The 26,402-nt window shown below is 35.5% G+C and overlaps 2 protein-coding genes across 3 annotated transcripts in view; one reads left to right on the top strand and one right to left on the bottom strand.

Moving 5' to 3' along the window:
• Positions 1-26,402, top strand: part of LOC129001178 (carboxylic ester hydrolase) — a 100,547-nt gene that overhangs the window by 22,990 nt on the left and 51,155 nt on the right. The gene's annotated exons all lie outside the window — the stretch shown is intronic.
• LOC129001179 (gastrula zinc finger protein XlCGF57.1-like) lies at positions 3,088-21,308 on the bottom strand. Of its 2 annotated transcripts, XR_008491398.1 has the most exons (3): positions 19,520-21,308; positions 12,754-12,925; positions 3,088-4,019 (listed from the first exon to the last, which is right to left on the bottom strand). XR_008491398.1 is itself a non-coding variant. In XM_054428392.1 (2 exons), exon 1 carries the CDS (start codon positions 21,002-21,004, stop codon positions 19,520-19,522), a length of 1,485 nt encoding a protein of 494 aa, XP_054284367.1. In that variant the 5' UTR covers positions 21,005-21,308; the 3' UTR covers positions 12,627-12,925. The 2 variants fall into 2 exon arrangements, 1 of the variants encoding a protein (XP_054284367.1); XM_054428392.1 differs by lacking the exon at positions 3,088-4,019 and having other exon boundaries at positions 12,627-12,925.

Raw genomic sequence — 26,402 nt, 5'->3', positions numbered from 1 at the left:
TCAGTTTGACGTCTTTGAATGTATGACATTATAGTTCCACAACTTCCAGACTAATAAATTGAACTTTACAACATTATCCAGCAGTTATATACAGTTAATGTACTGTATTAAAACTAACCTTTCCATCACAAATATGTATATATTTACTTTGTAACACTGTTAGGTTGTTGCAGCTTTTACATTGTTCAATTTAATGTTAGTCTATTTTCATACTAAAATGCTAAGGGAAGGGAGGGAAATAGGTCCACCTCGTAGGAAGTGGTGAAGGAATGGTAAAGGCAAGGGGTGCGGAGATTAATGTATCTGCACTACTAAAATGCTTTTGGAAGGGAGGGAAACAGGTCCACGACGTAGGAAGTAGTCAAGGCGAGCAGTGTGGAGTGTGGGAACCGTTTGTGGCAGTTAGATTAATGTATCTGCAATACTAAAACGCTATGGGAAGATAGGGAAACAGGTCCACGTCGTAAGAAGTGGTAAAGGAAGTGGTGAGCAGTGCTGAGTGTGAGTGTGGGAACAGTTTATGGCAGTTAGATTAATATACATTTGTTATTCTAAAATGCTATGGGAAGGGAGGGAAAACAGGTCCACAACATAGGAAGTGGTAAAGGCGAGCAGTGCGGAGTATGGGAACCGTTTGTGGCAGTTAGATTAATGTATCTGCAATACTAAAATGCTATGGAAATGAAAACGGAGAGGTATGGAAACAGATCCAAGACCATTTTGTGGCAGTTAAATAAATGTATCAGTAATACTAAAATGCTATCGACTGGGGGGGAAACAATGTCCATGTCGTAGGTAGTAGCGAAGGAAGTGGTAAAGGCAATCAGTGCAGGGTGTGATAACCGTTTGTGGCATTTAGAAACTTATACATATATTGGATTGTTAATCATTTTTAGGTGATGTTTGTATGTAATATATATCATCATTTTAAGCCATACGATCTTTTTAAGAAGACTATTTTACACTGTGCTGCGGCAGTTTGGCTTCGTTTTGTTTATGATAGGCCTAATGAAAAATAAGGAAACATTTCTAAAAACAAACTTTTTTCGGTTAATCTATTGTGTATAATTTTAAAGAGATGAATTAACAAAAGACGTTTTGTACAGGAACGATGGATTTAGCACCTATCGATAATTGTTGGAAATCCACCACAGATTTTACCAATGACTTCGGTTTTTTAATGGATGATTGTTGTTAACTGAGATTTGTTGGATTTGCTAATACAAATAACATTGTGTTCACCAGTGACACCGGTAAGTGCAGTTGGACTCGCCCATTGTCGTGCTCACGTTCACTCATCCTGTTAAGCGCAGAATAAGCATACTACTAGTATAGTTTACACAATGCTAGGTAAACAATTATTGAAAAATGGTTATACCGTAAATGAATAATAAAATAAACAAATCAATTGCAAAATGGAGTATGAAATATAAAAATCTAAAATTTAAATGTCTATTGGTATCTCAAAACTAATTACCGGATTTTTTTTAGACAACTAATGACTGAGACAATAAAATACAATAACGTTTATAGCAGTCAAAGTACCCAGGAAGAGAATAATTGTGTTTCAAATATGTGCGAGCTAAAGGTTTACACTGAAACCAAAACAATAATAATATTTAATTTCCTTATTTTTATTTAACAATTATACTTATTTAACTTATTTTATAACTAAAAAATGGCGGACATCTTACTAAAACGATAAAATGATTGATTACAGCAATTAGTTAACAAAATTACTGGGAATCTAAAGTAATCCAGCTCCGAACAGACCAAATGTTTAATTTGTGTAATTAAGTGTGTGAATTAAAAATAACTAATTAATTAATAAAATAAACCTCGAAGGATCGAATGAGACTGAAATAAGACAATAAAACCAACATGAATTACACAGATACAAATTTAAATTATCGTGAAAGAAGGACAGAGGGTTTAGTTTCAAATTAATGAGGAGAGACTATTAATGTCTAGTGCTCACCCTTGGTCATAGGTCGTGTAACGTGTTAGCGTCGAGTGTCCATCGGAAGAGGAGCCGGCCGGCATCACAAGAGGAGTAGTCAACACTTAAGAGCACTTCACGAGGGTAAATTTAAAATACCCTCGAAGGAGAATAGAGTAGAGGTAATAAGAAGGGGAGAGTATATGGTATACAGACGAAAATGGCAACGAACCGGTAGAAATGACCGTATAAGAAACACACTTTGTGTCAGCTGCTACAACGAGAAAGCCGTATTTTTAGCTCTTCCGCTTGGCAGCCACTGACACCGGCTACTTCACAAACAGATAAAAAACAGTTTTGCAACCATCCAAATGATAATTTCTAAATGCTAACTATTTTTTATCAAAATATACAGGCAAAAATTGGAAAACATTGAATTATAAAACTAAACAACAGGTTACTTATTAAACCTTTTATTTCTACAAAATTGTTTAGAAAGAAATTGCAACGTTTTGTGATTTCAGGACAAAAATTAGAAATAACCCACTTAAATGGTTTTCATGTGGTTATATAGTAAATATGGTTCTCTCCTGTATGAACTAAAGAATGTTTCTTCATATTGATTTTGGATGTAAAGGATTTTCCACATGCAGTACACTTATAAGGTCTCTCTCTCCTTTGTGAATGAATGATGGGAAACCCTTTAATTTCCCACATGTACTGCACTTGTAAGGACTCTATCCTGTATGAACCAATGAATGATTCTTCATATTGCTTTTGGTTGTAAAGGATTTTCCACATGTAGTACACTTGTAAGGACTCTCTCCTGTATGAACCAATGAATGATTCTTCATATTGCTTTTGGTTGTAAAGGATTTTCCACATGTAGTGCACTTGTAAGGACTCTCTCCTGTATGAACAAATGAATGATTCTTCATATAGCCTTTTGTTGTAAAGGATTTTCCACATATAGTGCACTTATGAGGTGTCTCTCCTGTGTGTACTAATGTATGTCTCTTCAAAATGTCACTGGTTTGGTAGGATTTTCCACATGTAGTACACTTATAAGGTCTCTCCCCTGTATGAACCAATGAATGCTTCTTCATATAGCCTTTGGTTGTAAAGGATTTCCCACATGTAGTACACTTGTAAGGACTCTCTCCTGTATGAACCAATGAATGCTTCTTCATATTGCCTTTGGTTGTAAAGGATTTTCGACATGTAGTGCACTTGTAAGGACTCTTTCCTGTATGAACCAATGAATGATTCTTCATATAGCCTTTGGTTGTAAAGGATTTCCCACACGTACTGCAATTGTAAGGTTTTTCTCCGGTATGAATCAAAGAATGTCTCTTCATATCCGATTTGGTTGTAAAGGATTTTCCACATGTAGTGCACTTGTAAGGACTCTCTCCTGTATGAACCAATGAATGATCCTTCATATAGCCTTTGGTTGTAAAGGATTTCCCACACGTACTGCAATTGTAAGGTTTTTCTCCTGTATGAACCAAAGAATGTTTGTTCATATTGCCCTTGGTTAAAAAGGATTTTCCACATATAGAACACTTATAAGGACTTTTCCTAATGCGTATCAACACATGACTCTTTACTTGGTGTAGTTGGAAAAAGGTTTTCTCACATGTCAAACATTTTAAGGAACGCTCTCCCGTGTGATATAATATATGAATCTTCATTGCCGATTGAGTTGAACAACTTTGCTTACATATTGGACACTTGAGAGGAATATTTTTTCTTCGAGTTAACATTTCCATTCTTTCAGTTTTAATATTTGTGAAATTTACCACAAAAGCTAATTACTAATCAGAAAAATCTACAAATCAGAGAAATATTTAAATAGTAACCTTGTTTGAAGGACATGTTAAATGTAGAGCAGTTACGATTGGCTACCTCTTTCATTTAATATTGACTCGTCCTGTAGTCAAATCTTGCTATGCACATGAGGTATTTTACAATATACTTGAGTGAATATCCTTTTTCTCTTGTCTTTCTTTATTCTTCTGTTGTATTATATTAACTCTCAAATCAATATCATCTGTTGCTTTCTTTTTACCTTCTCAATCTACAACAAAAAATGTTCATTATAACATTGACTGGATACAGAAGTTGTATTAATAGTCAAAGATTATAATTTAAATTCCAGTTTAAAAAATCTTATGACAGCCACCCTGACCATACTACTGGACCGATTTACACACCGGTTGTACCAAAAGAAAGGTTATCTGGCCTATATATGCAGGTTTTATTTGTATTTTTAGAGTATTTTAATTGGGTTGAAAATGGAAATTCAGATTTTCTTATGGAGATTAAACATGGGGCTAGTTCTATACAGGGTGATCAACTCAAGGAGGCCACCATTGGGATATCGAAAACGGTAAGAATTAGAGAAAACTTTAAATGGGGGACATTCTTTTTTTTTTTGTGGCAGTTAAAAATATGATTTTATTTTTTTGAAATTCAGCCGCCATTTTCCAAAATGGCGGTCAACTTTGAAATTTCTTATGGAACACCCTATATTTTATCATGTTTTCGGATAGAACAGGCAATTTAAAAACTTTTTTATTCCTGACATTTTTACGATAAACCCACTCGTTTAGGAGTTACAGCCTTTGGAAAAATGACTTCCGGTGTACATTTTACATCATGTAGCTCCTAAACAAGTAGGTTTATAGCGAAAATGCGATGAGTAAATAAGTCAAAGAAGTCTTAATATTGCATCCACATTCCATAAAGACCATAAAATACACAGTTTTCCACTTTTCAAGTTTGCCGCCATTTTGGAAAATGGCTGCCATTTTTAAAATAATAGAATTAATAGTTTTAACGAATTTTATGATCTTTTTGGAATGTGGATGCAATTTTAAGACTTATTTGACATATTTACTTTTCGAATTTTCGCTATAAACCTACTTGTTTAGGAGCTACATGATGTAAAATGTACACCGGAAGTCATTTTTCCAAAGGCTGTAACTCCTAAACGAGTGGGTTTATCGAAAAAATGTCAGGAATAAAAAAGTTTTTAAATTGCCTGTTCATTCGAAATTCGAAAACATGATAAAATATAGGGTGTTCTATAAGAAATTTCAAAGTTGGCCACCATTTTGGAAAATGGCGGCTGAATTTCGAAAAAATAAAATCATATTTTTAACTGCCACAAAAAATAAAGGAATGTGCCCCATTTAAAGTTTTCTCTAATTCTTACCGTTTCCAATATCCCAATGGTGGCCTCCTTGAGTTGATCACCCTGTATATATGGACAAGCATGTTTAGTTTAAATGTTTTTTCTCAGCTCCTATGCATCGCAGGGAAAATCTACACATACTGTTAGAAATACATTTGCCTGTAGATGTGCAAAATCTCTTTATAAATTAACTAAAAAACTATAAATTAAGACTAAAAAATTATTGGAAAAATTTAATGTAAAATTTAGAAAAATTACACATTACGCATTATTGGGCATTATGGGTTGCCATTTGGTTATGAAATAGACCAATTTAATTTCTTGTGATTAATGAGAATAGTCGCTTGTAGGGACACGACACAAGTCCCTAAAACGTTAAAATGTAAAACAAATTATTTTAATATTCAAACAAACTCAGAATCAAATTATCTATGCCTCTACAGTAGCATATTAGGCCAATACTTTTCTATTATCAATGCTACATCTGCTTCTTGTAAAAGAGATATATACTTTTATATAAAGTATATAAAGTGAATGGCAGGCCTGGTTCACTTAAATGAAATGTCTATTTACAAGTTCTAAAGTCAATGGTACGTCTGGTTCACATAAACAAATTTTACTTGCAGAATCTGAAATAATGGTACATTTAATTCACGTAAATGAACTGTCTACTTGCAGTATTCAAAGTCAGTGGTAGGCTCACTTAAATAGAATGTCTATTTGCAGTATTCAAAGTCAATGATACGTCAGATTCATGTAAACGAATTGTTTACTTGCAGTATCCAAACTTTTTGGTACATTTGGTTAACGTAAATAAACTGTTTCCTTGCAGTATCCAAACCTTTTGGTACATTTGGTTAACGTAAATAAACTGTTTACTTGCATTATCCTAAGTCCTGTGGTATTATTGGTTCACATTAATGGAATTCCTTTTTGCAATACCTATTCCAAGTCTGCATTAATGGTACTGTGTGTCTAGTTCACATAAACAGAGAGTTTACTTACAGTATCCAAACTCAATGGTAGGCCTATATTTGGTGCACATAAATGAAATGGCTATTTGGAGTATTTAAGGCAATGTAGCATCAGCGTCAGCCTAATTCTGGCGACCCTAATGACTATTCATTTGTAGTAAATTATGCTCAATGATTCCCAATGATGCCCAATTTTTCTTAGCTTTTACTCTTTAAGGTATTGTCAATGTGCTATTTTAGATGATTTGTTGACTAACATATCTTGTGATTCTTGATTACCTTTTCATTTATCTTGCAACAAATACTGTCATGGCGACCAGATAACTCATAAGGCCCATTTTAAATTTCAAAATGTTAAAATTCACGTAGGGAAGGCTCTGTGGTGCGATTTGAACTATTTCAGATTTATAGCTTCCCATGGTTGGTTACCATGACTGTGTTAAATTTTGTGCAGATTGCTTCAGCCACTCAGGAGGAGTATTTGTAAAACATAAGTAGTAGTTAGTGTAGTATAAGAGCTTCCTTCCGCTAAATAACAGAAACAAAATTTTGTCTACCCCAGTGATTAGTGTGGATGTACATGAAGTACCTGTTGTCGCAGGAATGTCATGTTTCCTTTAAACTAGATCTTCTAATCCTTAATAAGATTCGTCGATTAACAATGCATGTAAAAGTTTTCACATAGCAGCCAATTTACAGTATTTGCTTTTTGGAAATGCAGTATGCTATGTGACGCTCAGCGCCACTATTTTATATAGTGCCACACAACTAAATCGCTGGCCTTGCGATCGGCGCGCCTCCTTCGGTCTGCCGCTTGCCTTTTTTTCGAGAAACGTCAAGGAGCTACGAAATCGAGTTTTCCTCGGTCTTGTCTGTCGCCGGCCTCCGTCCCCTTCGTTGGATTTTCTGATTGTCCGTTTACTGAGATCGACATGCCTTCGTTTTATCAGGATGGGTCTATAATTAATTATTAAGTAGAGCTAAGACCAGGATGATAGGCTAGTTTAATTATTTAAGGGGAAGCCGGCAGGCTTTCGCCCCATTCGCAGAAATGTAAATTCCAAATTATATGATTACCTCGCTTAACGAGGTAATCATTCCTAGACATGCAAAAATCACCACGTTGAAGGCTTAAGTATCAATTCTTTCAGGAATCGCCTTATGAGTCCAAATTGATTCAGTAATGAGTTAGGGAGTGATATTTACCTGTTTTTTATTCATTACCATTTACACTATCTACCAGTTTAGTTTGGAAGGTTAGCTATAGTTCTTTTAAATAGTTAAAAATAAGTAATCAAAGCTGGCTTGGCCTGCTTCTGGTCTGGGTAAAGATTTCCGCCCTCTGGTTCCCCAACAACGTTTCCAATTTAATTGTCATTTCAAGATGGTAGTAGAGTACAGCACTTTCTTAATTGCAACATGTTAGGGTCCTCCAGGCCCTAACACCCACAACAGCCAATTACCAACACATTTCACTTAATTACAATCAATACATCACATCACCACAGAATCAATAATCAGTTTTCACACCATCAATCTCACCAAAGGGCCACAGCTATGTTATTTGCATTATTTGTTGCCAATAAAGCCGTACAAACATATGATTGTGGCCTCTAACAGTTCAAGAATAAAATCCAGGTTCACTACAAGTATATTCCACTAAACCTAAAACATTCCAAAAAGAGATTATGTTAACAACTTCGTGTAATTGATAAGGCTTAATCAACTGACATTCACATGTCAAGGAATTGCAACTTTAACAGCAAACATAATAGCAGATTTCTCAAAATTATGCTATAGTTCGGCCGCTTAGAAAGCGACCTCCTCCAGCATTGGTTTAGCATTAGCGCGCAGGTAGTTTTCCAAGCGGGCGAACAATAGTGGATAATTCATTGTCATAAGTTATTTTATTAGTACTTAAGTAAGGTATGATGACCGATGTGAAGGGAAAAATTAAAACTTACATAGCTTAAGGTATACCTCCATTTGAAGTAAGAACATGCCTTCTAAACAGATATTTTTCACAAATAAAAAAATAGATTTAATTTGCCTTGCACTGACGAAATTGCAGAAGTGTTTACCACAAAAGAACCATCCAAACAATGTTAATACTATCTAAATATTCTTCAAAAGGGAGATGAAACCAGTTAACATAGTAGGTCTAATAATAACTCCAATAACGTACTGGAAATATTTTATTCTTTGAATAATAAAACCAGAAAACATAATATCTTATAACTTGCACAATAGTCATTATTATTTTTGAAACTTATTTACTACCCATTAAACAAAGCCAAATGTAAAGGTTTGATAATATAACTCTATTTGTCGCTGTTACATGAATTGGCATAAGCCTTGAAATTAGCCATCAATTTCAACGGGTTTCACCTATTATTAAATAAAATATTATTATTAGACAGGTAAAAGTTTCTTAAAACACTTAACCTGTACTAAATATTATACATATAGTTTTACAATGACATCAATATATGACAAAACAAAAAAGTAATCATGCATAAAGAAATTTTAACAAAAGAAAATAACTTACATTTTGAACTGTACAAATAATCTCTCTCTATCACACACACACACACACACCAAAGCACACTAGTCAGAGACTAACCATGTACAAGGCCCTATGACAGACCAACTATGACCGTATGTTCAAAATATATTTTTAGCGCTGCCACAACAGGGAATGATTATCAAGGTATTTTATTCCCATCTTTATTCCCGGTTATTTTCTAATATAGCCGTTGAGGTTATTCCACTTCATACAAAATATTGATTCAACAGTACAATAAGCATAAAATTAAGAGTTAAAGAATTAACATTATTACAGTATGTAGATGTTGTGAACATATATATTTGAATATTAAAACAAAGCTGAAGTATTAATTTTTAAAAATTACTGTGCCTTTTATCAAGTTTTATGATAAAAAGTTTGCACCCTCATTTTTTTGCCATTCTAAGTTGAATTCCTTTGATTTAAACCATCTTTCATGATTCTACTACTTATTATACGCTTAACTTATTTACACAAAAATGCACTAATTTGTAAATTGCACGGTAAAATAATTGATTTAAATATTCTTAGGCATAACAAAAAAGTCTTAACGATAGGTAACATTATCTCTCCTGGTTTTATATAGTATTTATAAATTAAAGGAGTAGGCAGTATCTAATCTTTAATCTATGATAGTATACACATACATTGATACAGTACATTGCAGAATTGACTGCCAAAAAAGTGATCAAAATGTTAATATTGGCATAGACAAATTGCGTACTGGCTTAATGATAAATCACAATCAGCTTTACTGAAGACCAGAGAATAGACCTTTATTGAAGTAAACAAAACAAACATCATCTGTAAATGGCTTCTAATGCTATTCTTATGGAGAACATTATACGTTATTTTAACTACAGTATTTTGTGTAAACATTTTGGGGATTTCACTATTTTACCGCTGTCATGGGATTAAAGTTGTGTAATATTCATTTTGATAAGACTTATTACATCTAAAACTTTTTAAAAGTAATTGTAATACAAGTAAAATAATGTTATCCTTTTTGAAATTTGTTTAAATTAAGCATAAACTACAGTACATAAAGAAATACCAATCTGGTCTTTATTAGGACAGCCCATTGTCCTGCGTATCATTTGAGTACAGCTAAAATGAATCAAGGACTTTTTTAAACTGTAGTACAATCTACAGTAATTTACTTAATCATCCAGAATTTTTTTTCATGCTATCATATGATTTTTCTAATAAAAGCTTATTTAAAAAAATGTTAATATATTTTTTTATATATACTATCAGACGTTCCATCCCCATGTTAAAGTTGTAGATAGGTTTTTAATAAAATTTGTCTTAGTTGATGTGAGCCACCTACAGATTGCGCTGATCTAAATTACTGATTTCTGCCAATAACATGATGGTTTTTACCAAGTCAAACTGATGGAATGACTTATTATGAACTATAGCAACTGTTGTGACCCAGCAACTATGTCAGTAATGAAAATTAAGGTACAAAATAGAGTTTTAGACTCTAGCGCAATCTGTGACTGGCTCACACAACTATATTCTTTTTTAGTAAAAAATTGGCAACAGCTGATCCATATAGATGGGATGTCTTCTTCTGTATCCAATAGTCAATGATACTATATAAAAGTTTGACAAATAGTGTTTTTGGCGTCTAGGGACATCAAAATATCAAAGTAAAAGAGTATATGGGTTCTGGGTCCTAAGTTCATTTTCTAAGAAACTGGGAAATTCTGAAAAGCGCCAACAGTATACGGCCGAGCATCTATTCACTTAACAGAAATCTATTGGTTCTCTTATAAAGCTGTTGTACGATAAAAATATACCCCCGCCGCAGCAAACCTGCAGACTAAGCGAATTTCAACTTGTCTGATTACATTTTTACTAAAATATTTCCATAAATAATACATATTTATTCCCTATTTAAATAACATTAGATTTAACGAGTGCTTAGATTTGCTGCTACGGGGAAGGAAAAAGTGTTTTTTGACCATATGTCAATAGTATAGGATAAAATAAATAAATTTTTTTCTCCATAAGAATAACATTGGAATTTTAAATTACACTATTTTTGTATTTTCTCTGTGACCGTTAGGCATACAACAGCGATTCAATATACTAAATTATTTCTTTTTTTTAAGCTCTACATAACGGTTTAAAAAGAAATTGCAAAATTTTTTGTTTTTTGGGGTCAAAAATGGGAAAACCCCATTTTTACCCTATAAAACCCCCCATAAACCCCCGTTTCCATGGTTCCTATGGTCCGACTATCCTGGATTGTGAAGTCGTTCGACTTAACGTAGGTTTACACGTTTGTACCAAATTTCATCAAGCTCCATTCTGTACAAAATGCGCAATATCAACAAAGTTATTTTGATTGATTGATTGATGAGCGAATTTTCATTTACCGTACCTGATTGGATTTTCAATTAAAATCAAATCTATTAAATTTACATAGGTTTACCAGGTACCTACTTATAAGGTAAATATTTCTCTTTGCTCTCTCTTTGCTGCATGAACAAATGAATGCCTATTCATATCCCATTTGGTTCTAAAGGATTTTCCACATGTACTGCAATTGTAAGGCCTCTCTCCTGTATGAACCAATAAATGTCTCTTCATATTAATTTTGTATGTTAAGGATTTTCCACATGTACTGCACTTGTAAGGCCTCTCTCCTGTATGAACCAATAAATGTCTCTTCATATGGATTTTGGATGTAAAGGATTTTCCACATGTACTGCACTTGTAAGGACTCTCTCCTGTGTGACCTAATGAATGATTTTTCATATTGATTTTGGATGTAAAGGATTTTCCACATGTACTGCACTTGTAAGGACTCTCTCCTGTGTGAACCAATGAATGATTTTTCATACTATATTTGGATGTAAAGGATTTTCCACATGTACTGCACTTGTAAGGACTCTCTCTTGTGTGAACCAATGAATGACTCTTCATATTTCCTTTGGATTTAAAGGATTTTCCACATGTAATGCACATGTAAGGTCTCTCTCCTGTGTGAACCAATGAATGATTTACCATTTCGATTTTTGATGCAAAGGATTTTCCACATGCAGTACACTTATAAGGTCTCTCTCCTGTATGAACCAATGAATGAGCCTTCACATTGCTTTTAGATGTAAAGGATTTCCCACATGTACTGCACTTATAAGGTGTCTCTCCTGTATGAACCATTAAATGTTTCTTCAAATCCCATTTGAATTTAAAGGGTTTCCCACATATACTGCACTTATAAGGTGTCTCTCCTTTATGAACCATTAAATGTGTCTTCATAATCCATTTGAATTTGAAGGATTTCCCACATATACTGCACTTATAAGGTGTCTCTCCTGTGTGAACCATTAAATGCTTCTTCATAACCCATTTGCTTTTAAAGGGTTTCCCACATATACTGCACTTATAAGGTGTCTCTCCTGTGTGAACCATTAAATGTTTCTTCATAACCCATTTGAATTTAAAGGGTTTCCCACATATACTGCACTTATAAGGTGTCTCTCCTGTGTGAACCAATGAATGTCTCTTCATATTGCCTTTGGATGTAAAGGATTTCCCACATGTACTGCACTCATAAGGTGTCTCTCCTGTGTGAACCATTAAATGTCTCTTCATAACCCGTTTGAATTGAAAGGTTTTTTCACATGTACTGCACTTGTAAGGCCTCTCTCCTGTATGAACCAAAGAATGTTCGTTCATCTTGCCCTTGGATGTAAAGGATTTCCCACATATAGCACACTTATAAGGACACTTCCTATAGTGTATCAACAAATGACTATTTACTTGATGTAGTTGGAAAAAGGTTTTTTCACATGTCAAACATTTAAAAGGACGCTCTCCCGTGTGATATAATATATGAATCTTCATTGATCGTCGAGATGAACAACTTTGCTCACATATTGGACACTTGAGAGGAACATTTTTTCTTCGAGTTAACATTTCCATTCTCTCAGTTTTAATATTTGTGAAATTTACCACAAAATCTAATTACTTATCAGAAAAATCAACAAATCAGAGAAATATTTAAATAGTAACCTTGTTTGAAGGACATGTTAAATGTAGAGCAGTTATAATTGGCTACCTCTTTCATTTAATATTGACTCGTCCTGTAGTCAAATCTTGCTATGCACATGAGGTATTTTACAATATACTTGAGTGATTATCCTTTTTCTCTTGTCTTTCTTTATTCTTCTGTTGTATTTTATTAACTCTCAAATCAATATCATCTGTTGATTTCTTTTTACCTTCTCAACCTACAACAAAAAATGTTCATTATAACATTTACTACTGGATACAGAAGTTGTTTTAAAAAACAAAGATTATAATTTTAATTCCAGTTTTAAAAATCTTATACATTAAGAAATGTTTTAAAAACTTATGACAGCCACCCTGACCTAATTACTGGACCGATTTACACACGGGTTGTACCAAAAGAAATGTTATCTGACCTATATGTGCAGGTTTATTTGTATTTTTAGAGTATTTTAATTGGGTTGAAAATGGAAATTCAGATTTTCTTATGGATATTAAACATAGGGCTAGTTCTATATATGTGGACAATCATGTTTAGTTTAAACCTTTTTTTCAGCTCCTATGCATAACAGGGAAAATCTTTACATACTGTTAGAAATATATTTGTCTGTTGTAGATGTGCAGAATCCCTTTATAAATTAACTAAAAAACTATAAATTAGACTAAAAAATAATTACAAAAATTGAATTTAAAATTTTAAAAAATTACACATTATGCATTATGGGTGTCCATGTTGGTGATGAAATACACCAATTTCATTTCTTGTGATTAATGAGAATAGTCGCTTGTAGGGACACAAGTCCTTAAAAAGTTCAAATGTAAAACAAATTATTTTAATATTCAAGCCCAAAAGTAAAATTATCTATGTGTCAGGATATGCCTCTACAGTAGCATATTAAGCCAATACTTTTCTAGTGTCAATGCTACATCTGCTTTTTGTAAACGAGATATATACTTTTATATAAAGTATATAAAGTGAATGGCAGGCCTGGTTCACTTAAATGAAATGTCTATTTACAAGTTCTAAAGTCAATGGTACATTTAATTCACGTAAATGAACTGTCTACTTGCAGTATCCAAAGTCAGTAGTAGGCTCACTTCTGGTTCATTTAAATAGAATGTCTATTTGCAGTATTCAAAGTCAATAATACGTAAGATTCACGTAAACGAATTGTTTACTTGCAGTATCCAAACTTTTTGGTACATTTGGTTAACGTAAATAAACTGTTTCCTTGCAGTATCCAAACTTAATGATTTTACTTGCAGAATCCAAAATAATGGTACATTTAATTCACGTAAATGAACTGTCTACTTGCAGTATCCAAAGTCAGTGGTAGGCTCACTTAAGTAGAATGTCTATTTGCACTATTCGAAGTCAATGATACGTCAGATTCATGTAGGCTAAACGAATTGTTTACTTGCAGTATCCAAACTTTTTGGTACATTTGGTTAACGTAAATAAACTGTTTCCTTGCAGTATCCAAACCTTTTGGTACATTTGGTTAACGTAAATAAACTGTTTACTTGCATTATCCTAAGTCCTGTGGTATTATTGGTTCACATTAATGGAATTCCTTTTTGCAATACCTATTCCAAGTCTGCATTAATGGTACTGTGTGTCTAGTTCACATAAACAGAGAGTTTACTTACAGTATCCAAACTCAATGGTAGGCCTATATTTGGTGCACATAAATGAAATGGCTATTTGGAGTATTTAAGGCAATGTAGCATCAGCGTCAGCCTAATTCTGGCGACCCTAATGACTATTCATTTGTAGTAAATTATGCTCAATGATTCCCAATGATGCCCAATTTTTCTTAGCTTTTACTCTTTAAGGTATTGTCAATGTGCTATTTTAGATGATTTGTTGACTAACATATCTTGTGATTCTTGATTACCTTTTCATTTATCTTGCAACAAATACTGTCATGGCGACCAGATAACTCATAAGGCCCATTTTAAATTTCAAAATGTTAAAATTCACGTAGGGAAGGCTCTGTGGTGCGATTTGAACTATTTCAGATTTATAGCTTCCCATGGTTGGTTACCATGACTGTGTTAAATTTTGTGCAGATTGCTTCAGCCACTCAGGAGGAGTATTTGTAAAACATAAGTAGTAGTTAGTGTAGTATAAGAGCTTCCTTCCGCTAAATAACAGAAACAAAATTTTGTCTACCCCAGTGATTAGTGTGGATGTACATGAAGTACCTGTTGTCGCAGGAATGTCATGTTTCCTTTAAACTAGATCTTCTAATCCTTAATAAGATTCGTCGATTAACAATGCATGTAAAAGTTTTCACATAGCAGCCAATTCACAGTATTTGCTTTTTGGAAATGCAGTATGCTATGTGACGCTCAGCGCCACTATTTTATATAGTGCCACACAACTAAATCGCTGGCCTTGCGATCGGTGCGCCTCCTTCGGTCTGCCGCTTGCCTTTTTTTCGAGAAACGTCAAGGAGCTACGAAATCGAGTTTTCCTCGGTCTTGTCTGTCGCCGGCCTCCGTCCCCTTCGTTGGATTTTCTGATTGTCCGTTTACTGAGATCGACATGCCTTCGTTTTATCAGGATGGGTCTATAATTAATTATTAAGTAGAGCTAAGACCAGGATGATAGGCTAGTTTAATTATTTAAGGGGAAGCCGGCAGGCTTTCGCCCCATTCGCAGAAATGTAAATTTCAAATTATATGATTACCTCGCTTAACGAGGTAATCATTCCTAGACATGCAAAAATCACCACGTTGAAGGCTTAAGTATCAATTCTTTCAGGAATCGCCTTATGAGTCCAAATTGATTCAGTAATGAGTTAGGGAGTGATATTTACCTGTTTTTTATTCATTACCATTTACACTATCTACCAGTTTAGTTTGGAAGGTTAGCTATAGTTCTTTTAAATAGTTAAAAATAAGTAATCAAAGCTGGCTTGGCCTGCTTCTGGTCTGGGTAAAGATTTCCGCCCTCTGGTTCCCCAACAACGTTTCCAATTTAATTGTCATTTCAAGATGGTAGTAGAGTACAGCACTTTCTTAATTGCAACATGTTAGGGTCCTCCAGGCCCTAATACCCACAACAGCCAATTACCAACACATTTCACTTAATTACAATCAATACATCACATCACCACAGAATCAATAATCAGTTTTCACACCATCAATCTCACCAAAGGGCCACAGCTATGTTATTTGCATTATTTGTTGCCAATAAAGCCGTACAAACATATGATTGTGGCCTCTAACAGTTCAAGAATAAAATCCAGGTTCACTACAAGTATATTCCACTAAACCTAAAACATTACAAAAACAGATTATGTTAACAACTTCGTGTAATTGATAAGGCTTAATCAACTGACATTCACATGTCAAGGAATTGCAACTTTAACAGCAAACATAATAGCAGATTTCTCAAAATTATGCTATAGTTTGGCCGCTTAGAAAGCGACCTCCTCCAGCATTGGTTTAGCATTAGCGCGCAGGTAGTTTTCCAAGCGGGCGAACAATAGTGGATAATTCATTGTCATAAGTTATTTTATTAGTACTTAAGTAAGGTATGATGACCGATGTGAAGGGAAAAATTAAAACTTACATAGCTTAAGGTATACCTCCATTTGAAGTAAGAACATGCCTTCTAAACAGATATTTTTCACAAATGAAAAAATAGATTTAATTTGCCTTGCACTGACGAAATTGCAGAAGTGTTTACCACAAAAGAACCATCCAAACAATGTTAATACTATCTAAATATTCTTCAAAAGGGAGATGAAACCAGTTAACATAGTAGGTCTAATAATAACTCCAATAACGTACTGGAAATATTTTATTCTTTGAATAATAAAACCAGAAAACATAATATCTTATAACTTGCACAATAGTCATTATTATTTTTGAAACTTATTTACTACCCATTAAACAAAGCCAAATGTAAAGGTTTGATAATATAACTCTATTTGTCGCTGTTACATGAATTGGCATAAGCCTTGAAATTAGCCATCAATTTCAACGGGTTTCACCTATTATTAAATAAAATATTATTATTAGACAGGTAAAAGTTTCTTAAAACACTTAACCTGTACTAAATATTATACATATAGTTTTACAATGACATCAATATATGACAAAACAAAAAAGTAATCATGCATAAAGAAATTTTAACAAAAGAAAATAACTTACATTTTGAACTGTACAAATAATCTCTCTCTATCACACACACACACACACACCAAAGCACACTAGTCAGAGACTAACCATGTACAAGGCCCTATGACAGACCAACTATGACCGTATGTTCAAAATATATTTTTAGCGCTGCCACAACAGGGAATGATTATCAAGGTATTTTATTCCCATCTTTATTCCCGGTTATTTTCTAATATAGCCGTTGAGGTTATTCCACTTCATACAAAATATTGATTCAACAGTACAATAAGCATAAAATTAAGAGTTAAAGAATTAACATTATTACAGTATGTAGATGTTGTGAACATATATATTTGAATATTAAAACAAAGCTGAAGTATTAATTTTTAAAAATTACTGTGCCTTTTATCAAGTTTTATGATAAAAAGTTTGCACCCTCATTTTTTTGCCATTCTAAGTTGAATTCCTTTGATTTAAACCATCTTTCATGATTCTACTACTTATTATACGCTTAACTTATTTACACAAAAATGCACTAATTTGTAAATTGCACGGTAAAATAATTGATTTAAATATTCTTAGGCATAACAAAAAAGTCTTAACGATAGGTAACATTATCTCTCCTGGTTTTATATAGTATTTATAAATTAAAGGAGTAGGCAGTATCTAATCTTTAATCTATGATAGTATACACATACATTGATACAGTACATTGCAGAATTGACTGCCAAAAAAGTGATCAAAATGTTAATATTGGCATAGACAAATTGCGTACTGGCTTAATGATAAATCACAATCAGCTTTACTGAAGACCAGAGAATAGACCTTTATTGAAGTAAACAAAACAAACATCATCTGTAAATGGCTTCTAATGCTATTCTTATGGAGAACATTATACGTTATTTTAACTACAGTATTTTGTGTAAACATTTTGGGGATTTCACTATTTTACCGCTGTCATGGGATTAAAGTTGTGTAATATTCATTTTGATAAGACTTATTACATCTAAAACTTTTTAAAAGTAATTGTAATACAAGTAAAATAATGTTATCCTTTTTGAAATTTGTTTAAATTAAGCATAAACTACAGTACATAAAGAAATACCAATCTGGTCTTTATTAGGACAGCCCATTGTCCTGCGTATCATTTGAGTACAGCTAAAATGAATCAAGGACTTTTTTAAACTGTAGTACAATCTACAGTAATTTACTTAATCATCCAGAATTTTTTTTCATGCTATCATATGATTTTTCTAATAAAAGCTTATTTAAAAAAATGTTAATATATTTTTTTATATATACTATCAGACGTTCCATCCCCATGTTAAAGTTGTAGATAGGTTTTTAATAAAATTTGTCTTAGTTGATGTGAGCCACCTACAGATTGCGCTGATCTAAATTACTGATTTCTGCCAATAACATGATGGTTTTTACCAAGTCAAACTGATGGAATGACTTATTATGAACTATAGCAACTGTTGTGACCCAGCAACTATGTCAGTAATGAAAATTAAGGTACAAAATAGAGTTTTAGACTCTAGCGCAATCTGTGACTGGCTCACACAACTATATTCTTTTTTAGTAAAAAATTGGCAACAGCTGATCCATATAGATGGGATGTCTTCTTCTGTATCCAATAGTCAATGATACTATATAAAAGTTTGACAAATAGTGTTTTTGGCGTCTAGGGACATCAAAATATCAAAGTAAAAGAGTATATGGGTTCTGGGTCCTAAGTTCATTTTCTAAGAAACTGGGAAATTCTGAAAAGCGCCAACAGTATACGGCCGAGCATCTATTCACTTAACAGAAATCTATTGGTTCTCTTATAAAGCTGTTGTACGATAAAAATATACCCCCGCCGCAGCAAACCTGCAGACTAAGCGAATTTCAACTTGTCTGATTACATTTTTACTAAAATATTTCCATAAATAATACATATTTATTCCCTATTTAAATAACATTAGATTTAACGAGTGCTTAGATTTGCTGCTACGGGGAAGGAAAAAGTGTTTTTTGACCATATGTCAATAGTATAGGATAAAATAAATAAATTTTTTTCTCCATAAGAATAACATTGGAATTTTAAATTACACTATTTTTGTATTTTCTCTGTGACCGTTAGGCATACAACAGCGATTCAATATACTAAATTATTTCTTTTTTTTAAGCTCTACATAACGGTTTAAAAAGAAATTGCAAAATTTTTTGTTTTTTGGGGTCAAAAATGGGAAAACCCCATTTTTACCCTATAAAACCCCCCATAAACCCCCGTTTCCATGGTTCCTATGGTCCGACTATCCTGGATTGTGAAGTCGTTCGACTTAACGTAGGTTTACACGTTTGTACCAAATTTCATCAAGCTTGCCTGACAGCTGACAATTTAAAAAATATAACTAATTTTAATTCATTGAAAAACGTTTGAAAATATTTCTCCACAACAGACCCTTGTATAAATTAGAAGATTTTTCCCAACTTCCTGAAATTTGATTTTTTGATAGTAACAGTCTTAAGTTTAATATTGTGTTTTTATAACTGACTCCATTCTGTACAAAATGCGCAATATCAACAAAGTTATTTTGATTGATTGATTGATGAGCGAATTTTCATTTACCGTACCTGATTGGATTTTCAATTAAAATCAAATCTATTAAATTTACATAGGTTTACCAGGTACCTACTTATAAGGTAAATATTTCTCTTTGCTCTCTCTTTGCTGTATGAACAAATGAATGCCTATTCATATCCCATTTGGTTCTAAAGGATTTTCCACATGTACTGCAATTGTAAGGCCTCTCTCCTGTATGAACCAATAAATGTCTCTTCATATTAATTTTGTATGTTAAGGATTTTCCACATGTACTGCACTTGTAAGGCCTCTCTCCTGTATGAACCAATAAATGTCTCTTCATATGGATTTTGGATGTAAAGGATTTTCCACATGTACTGCACTTGTAAGGACTCTCTCCTGTGTGACCTAATGAATGATTTTTCATATTGATTTTGGATGTAAAGGATTTTCCACATGTACTGCACTTGTAAGGACTCTCTCCTGTGTGAACCAATGAATGATTTTTCATACTATATTTGGATGTAAAGGATTTTCCACATGTACTGCACTTGTAAGGACTCTCTCTTGTGTGAACCAATGAATGACTCTTCATATTTCCTTTGGATTTAAAGGATTTTCCACATGTAATGCACATGTAAGGTCTCTCTCCTGTGTGAACCAATGAATGATTTACCATTTCGATTTTTGATGCAAAGGATTTTCCACATGCAGTACACTTATAAGGTCTCTCTCCTGTATGAACCAATGAATGAGCCTTCATATTGCTTTTAGATGTAAAGGATTTCCCACATGTACTGCACTTATAAGGTGTCTCTCCTGTATGAACCATTAAATGTTTCTTCAAATCCCATTTGAATTTAAAGGGTTTCCCACATATACTGCACTTATAAGGTGTCTCTCCTTTATGAACCATTAAATGTGTCTTCATAATCCATTTGAATTTGAAGGATTTCCCACATATACTGCACTTATAAGGTGTCTCTCCTGTGTGAACCATTAAATGCTTCTTCATAACCCATTTGCTTTTAAAGGGTTTCCCACATATACTGCACTTATAAGGTGTCTCTCCTGTGTGAACCATTAAATGTTTCTTCATAACCCATTTGAATTTAAAGGGTTTCCCACATATACTGCACTTATAAGGTGTCTCTCCTGTGTGAACCAATGAATGTCTCTTCATATTGCCTTTGGATGTAAAGGATTTCCCACATGTACTGCACTCATAAGGTGTCTCTCCTGTGTGAACCATTAAATGTCTCTTCATAACCCGTTTGAATTGAAAGGTTTTTTCACATGTACTGCACTTGTAAGGCCTCTCTCCTGTATGAACCAAAGAATGTTCGTTCATCTTGCCCTTGGATGTAAAGGATTTCCCACATATAGCACACTTATAAGGACACTTCCTATAGTGTATCAACAAATGACTATTTACTTGATGTAGTTGGAAAAAGGTTTTTTCACATGTCAAACATTTAAAAGGACGCTCTCCCGTGTGATATAATATATGAATCTTCATTGATCGTCGAGATGAACAACTTTGCTCACATATTGGACACTTGAGAGGAACATTTTTTCTTCGAGTTAACATTTCCATTCTCTCAGTTTTAATATTTGTGAAATTTACCACAAAATCTAATTACTTATCAGAAAAATCAACAAATCAGAGAAATATTTAAATAGTAACCTTGTTTGAAGGACATGTTAAATGTAGAGCAGTTATAATTGGCTACCTCTTTCATTTAATATTGACTCGTCCTGTAGTCAAATCTTGCTATGCACATGAGGTATTTTACAATATACTTGAGTGATTATCCTTTTTCTCTTGTCTTTCTTTATTCTTCTGTTGTATTTTATTAACTCTCAAATCAATATCATCTGTTGATTTCTTTTTACCTTCTCAACCTACAACAAAAAATGTTCATTATAACATTTACTACTGGATACAGAAGTTGTTTTAAAAAACAAAGATTATAATTTTAATTCCAGTTTTAAAAATCTTATACATTAAGAAATGTTTTAAAAACTTATGACAGCCACCCTGACCTAATTACTGGACCGATTTACACACGGGTTGTACCAAAAGAAATGTTATCTGACCTATATGTGCAGGTTTATTTGTATTTTTAGAGTATTTTAATTGGGTTGAAAATGGAAATTCAGATTTTCTTATGGATATTAAACATAGGGCTAGTTCTATATATGTGGACAATCATGTTTAGTTTAAACCTTTTTTTCAGCTCCTATGCATAACAGGGAAAATCTTTACATACTGTTAGAAATATATTTGTCTGTTGTAGATGTGCAGAATCCCTTTATAAATTAACTAAAAAACTATAAATTAGACTAAAAAATAATTACAAAAATTGAATTTAAAATTTTAAAAAATTACACATTATGCATTATGGGTGTCCATGTTGGTGATGAAATACACCAATTTCATTTCTTGTGATTAATGAGAATAGTCGCTTGTAGGGACACAAGTCCTTAAAAAGTTCAAATGTAAAACAAATTATTTTAATATTCAAGCCCAAAAGTAAAATTATCTATGTGTCAGGATATGCCTCTACAGTAGCATATTAAGCCAATACTTTTCTAGTGTCAATGCTACATCTGCTTTTTGTAAACGAGATATATACTTTTATATAAAGTATATAAAGTGAATGGCAGGCCTGGTTCACTTAAATGAAATGTCTATTTACAAGTTCTAAAGTCAATGGTACATTTAATTCACGTAAATGAACTGTCTACTTGCAGTATCCAAAGTCAGTAGTAGGCTCACTTCTGGTTCATTTAAATAGAATGTCTATTTGCAGTATTCAAAGTCAATAATACGTAAGATTCACGTAAACGAATTGTTTACTTGCAGTATCCAAACTTTTTGGTACATTTGGTTAAGGTAAATAAACTGTTTCCTTGCAGTATCCAAACTTAATGATTTTACTTGCAGAATCCAAAATAATGGTACATTTAATTCACGTAAATGAACTGTCTACTTGCAGTATCCAAAGTCAGTGGTAGGCTCACTTAAGTAGAATGTCTATTTGCACTATTCGAAGTCAATGATACGTCAGATTCATGTAGGCTAAACGAATTGTTTACTTGCAGTATCCAAACTTTTTGGTACATTTGGTTAACGTAAATAAACTGTTTCCTTGCAGTATCCAAACCTTTTGGTACATTTGGTTAACGTAAATAAACTGTTTACTTGCATTATCCTAAGTCCTGTGGTATTATTGGTTCACATTAATGGAATTCCTTTTTGCAATACCTATTCCAAGTCTGCATTAATGGTACTGTGTGTCTAGTTCACATAAACAGAGAGTTTACTTACAGTATCCAAACTCAATGGTAGGCCTATATTTGGTGCACATAAATGAAATGGCTATTTGGAGTATTTAAGGCAATGTAGCATCAGCGTCAGCCTAATTCTGGCGACCCTAATGACTATTCATTTGTAGTAAATTATGCTCAATGATTCCCAATGATGCCCAATTTTTCTTAGCTTTTACTCTTTAAGGTATTGTCAATGTGCTATTTTAGATGATTTGTTGACTAACATATCTTGTGATTCTTGATTACCTTTTCATTTATCTTGCAACAAATACTGTCATGGCGACCAGATAACTCATAAGGCCCATTTTAAATTTCAAAATGTTAAAATTCACGTAGGGAAGGCTCTGTGGTGCGATTTGAACTATTTCAGATTTATAGCTTCCCATGGTTGGTTACCATGACTGTGTTAAATTTTGTGCAGATTGCTTCAGCCACTCAGGAGGAGTATTTGTAAAACATAAGTAGTAGTTAGTGTAGTATAAGAGCTTCCTTCCGCTAAATAACAGAAACAAAATTTTGTCTACCCCAGTGATTAGTGTGGATGTACATGAAGTACCTGTTGTCGCAGGAATGTCATGTTTCCTTTAAACTAGATCTTCTAATCCTTAAAAAGATTCGTTGATTAACAATGCATGTAAAAGTTTTCACATAGCAGCCAATTTACAGTATTTGCTTTTTGGAAATGCAGCATTGCTATGTTATTTGCATTCGTGAAAGGACTTTCGCTTGCTGTAGTGCAGATTTGAATCCTTCAGTGCAATCTTGAGCGATCCAGGACGGCTGACGCACTTCTATGTCAGCTTGCCCTAGAACACGATGTCGACGCGCTCTTAGTCAGCGAACAGTACCAGTACCGTGATAGGGACCCATCTTTTTGGTTCCCTGATAGTCTTGGTACTGCTGCATTCTGGGCGCGTAATGCAGCGAAAGTACAAGTACGGGGTCACGCGAAGGGCCGAGGTTTCGTTTGGGTTCGGTGCCGGGATGTCACTTACTTTAGTGTCTACCTCACTCCCAACGAGGCCATCCGTGAATTTCGTGAGAAGATAGACCGCCTGGAAGAGAACGTGCGCAATACCACAGGACACGTCGTCGTGGGTGGGGATTTTAATGCTAGGGCTGTCGAGTGGGGAATGACCCTCACCAATTCCCGGGGCAAGTACATTCTGGACTTTGCTGCCAGAGCCGGACTCGTTGTCGTCAACGAGGGAAACACGCCAACTTTCCGGCGCCCTGGGATGCGGGGAACGATCCCAGACATAACCCTTGCATCTGAGTTCCTTTTGCCAAGGATCAGAGCCTGGAGAGTTCTGGACGATTACACGGGCAATGACCACCAGTACATTATTTTTGATGTCCTGGATAGTCATCAGAGACAAGTAGCCGCGTTTCGTCAAGTGCCCGTTCGATGGAATATTAAAAAATTGGACGTGGGAAAATTCAATGAAGCCATCTTACGAGGAGCACCGGTGGTTCCCCCCGCAACTAGCGTGGCTCATGCAGAGGTGTTAGTTACATCCATGATGGGACTAATCGTCTCCGCTTGCGATGAGTCTATGCCTCGCGGAAGATCCCGGTGCAACAAGCGACCTGTGTACTGGTGGACTGCCGAGATTGCGGAATTGCGTCGGTCAGCATTGAGAGCCAGAAGACTTGCTACCAGGGCCAGAGAACCTGTAGACAGACGTCGTAAGTCGGATGCTTACAGAGTGGCTAGGAGGTCTCTTCGTCGAGCCATCAACCGGAGTAAACGTAGTTGCTGGGAGACATTAAGGGACGATATCGATTCCAATCCGTGGGGCTTGGGTTACAAACTGGTAACCAAGAAACTTGGCACCCGCTCTCCACCTCCCGTCATGGATGGGGCCACTATGGAGAGGATAGTCGAGTCCCTTTTCCCGGCTCACACGTTGCGCCCACTGCGGGATTTCGGAAGGGTGGATGACGTACCACTTTTCAGTCTTGGAGAGGTGGAGGCGGCCGTCCTATCCCTGAAGAACAATAAGGCTCCTGGACCCGATGGGGTACCCGGCGAAGTTCTCAAAAAGGTTTTGACTATTAACCCCTTGATCCTTTTGCGCATGTACAATGCCTGCCTAGTCGAAGGAGTTTTCCCTTCTTGCTGGAAAACAGCTAGGCTTGTGCTTGTTGGGAAGGGGAAGGGAGACCCAGACCTGCCATCCTCTTACAGACCTCTGTGTATGTTGGATACGGCTGGAAAAGTCCTCGAGAAGTTGATACGTTCCCGACTGAATTCAGCCGTGGTCGCTGCGGGGGACCTGTCCCCTCGGCAGTATGGATTCAGGATGGGGCGATCTACGGTTGACGCTGTTGAAGAGGTGAAGCAAGCCGTGATGAGAGCTGAGGATTTTAACCACTACTCTCGAAGGGTTGTGCTGCTCGTCACTCTCGATGTGCGAAACGCATTTAATTCGGCGAGGTGGTGCGATATGCTGGATGCTCTGGAGAACACCTTCCACGTCCCGGCATACCTCATGCGTATCATGGAGGATTATCTCCGGTTCCGCCTCCTCTTGTATGACACTACAGAGGGCCCACGGACGATGAGTGTCACTTCCGGTGCTGCCCAAGGTTCCATACTCGGCCCGGACCTCTGGAATGTCGCGTATGACAGCCTCCTGAGGTCTGAAATGCCTGAGGAAACTGTTTTGGTTGGGTACGCGGACGACGTTGCAGTTTTGATAGCTGCACGTAGCGTTGAGCTGGCTCAGCTAAAGCTGAACCGAGTTATGCGTACTATAAACGCATGGATGACAGACCACGGTCTCTCGCTTGCTTTGAGCAAAACTGAGATCGTGATATTAACAAAAAACGGATTGACACCATCGTGCCGTTGAGGGTAGGGGCCGTTGAAGTCCAGACCGTTCGTTCTGCCAAGTACCTTGGGATTATGGTTGACAGCAAGCTTAGCTGGCGGGATCAGATTTTCCGCACGGCGGACAAGGCCGCTAGGGTGGTCTCCTCTCTTAGCCGGTTGATGGCCAATGTCGGAGGGCCTCGGTCCAGCCGTAGAAGGCTGTTAATGTCTTCTGTCCAGTCCGTACTCTTGTACGGTGCTGAGGTGTGGGCAGACGCTCTAAATAAGGAGGTATATAGGATGCGGCTTGCCCGAGTGCAGCGTCAGGCAGCACTAAGAGTTGTATCCGCCTACCGAACAGTGTCCGAACCCGCCGTCCTGGTGGTTGCTGGAGTCATCCCCGTCAAACTTTTGGCGGCGGAGAGAAAAGCAATTTATCAGCGCCATGGGGAGGACCAGGCACGAACAGAGGAACGCACCCGCACCTACCAGCTGTGGCAAGAGAGCTGGGAACAGGAGACTCGGGGACGCTGGACCAGGCGACTGATAAAGCAAGTCCAACCTTGGGTTAATCGGCGGTGCGGAGAGGTGGACTTCTACCTCACCCAATTTCTGACGGGTCACGGTTTTTTCCGGTCGTACCTGGGCAATGCCGTGGGGATGGGCAAAGCCGTGTCACCCGATTGCATATACTGCCCAGGCATTCCCGATGACGTGGAACATACCTTTTTCCACTGCCAGCGTTGGGAAAGGCCCCGCCTGGAGGCTCAACAGTTAGTAGGACTGCTGTCGGTGGACACGGTCATACCGATGATGACGGAGGGTGAGGACAATTGGACCT

Source organism: Macrosteles quadrilineatus, unplaced genomic scaffold (genome assembly GCF_028750875.1).
Source record: "Macrosteles quadrilineatus isolate MER2022 unplaced genomic scaffold, UCM_ALF_1.0 Scaffold_8__2_contigs__length_117827958, whole genome shotgun sequence".
NCBI classification, from domain to species: domain Eukaryota; kingdom Metazoa; phylum Arthropoda; class Insecta; order Hemiptera; family Cicadellidae; genus Macrosteles; species Macrosteles quadrilineatus.
This window is presented reverse-complemented; position numbering and strand designations above follow the sequence as displayed.

Bases quoted from the DNA above. Each gene is read 5' to 3' on its own strand.
- LOC129001179 (XM_054428392.1), bottom strand. From the start codon at position 21,004: ATGGAAATGTTAACTCGAAGAAAAAATGTTCCTCTCAAGTGTCCAATA.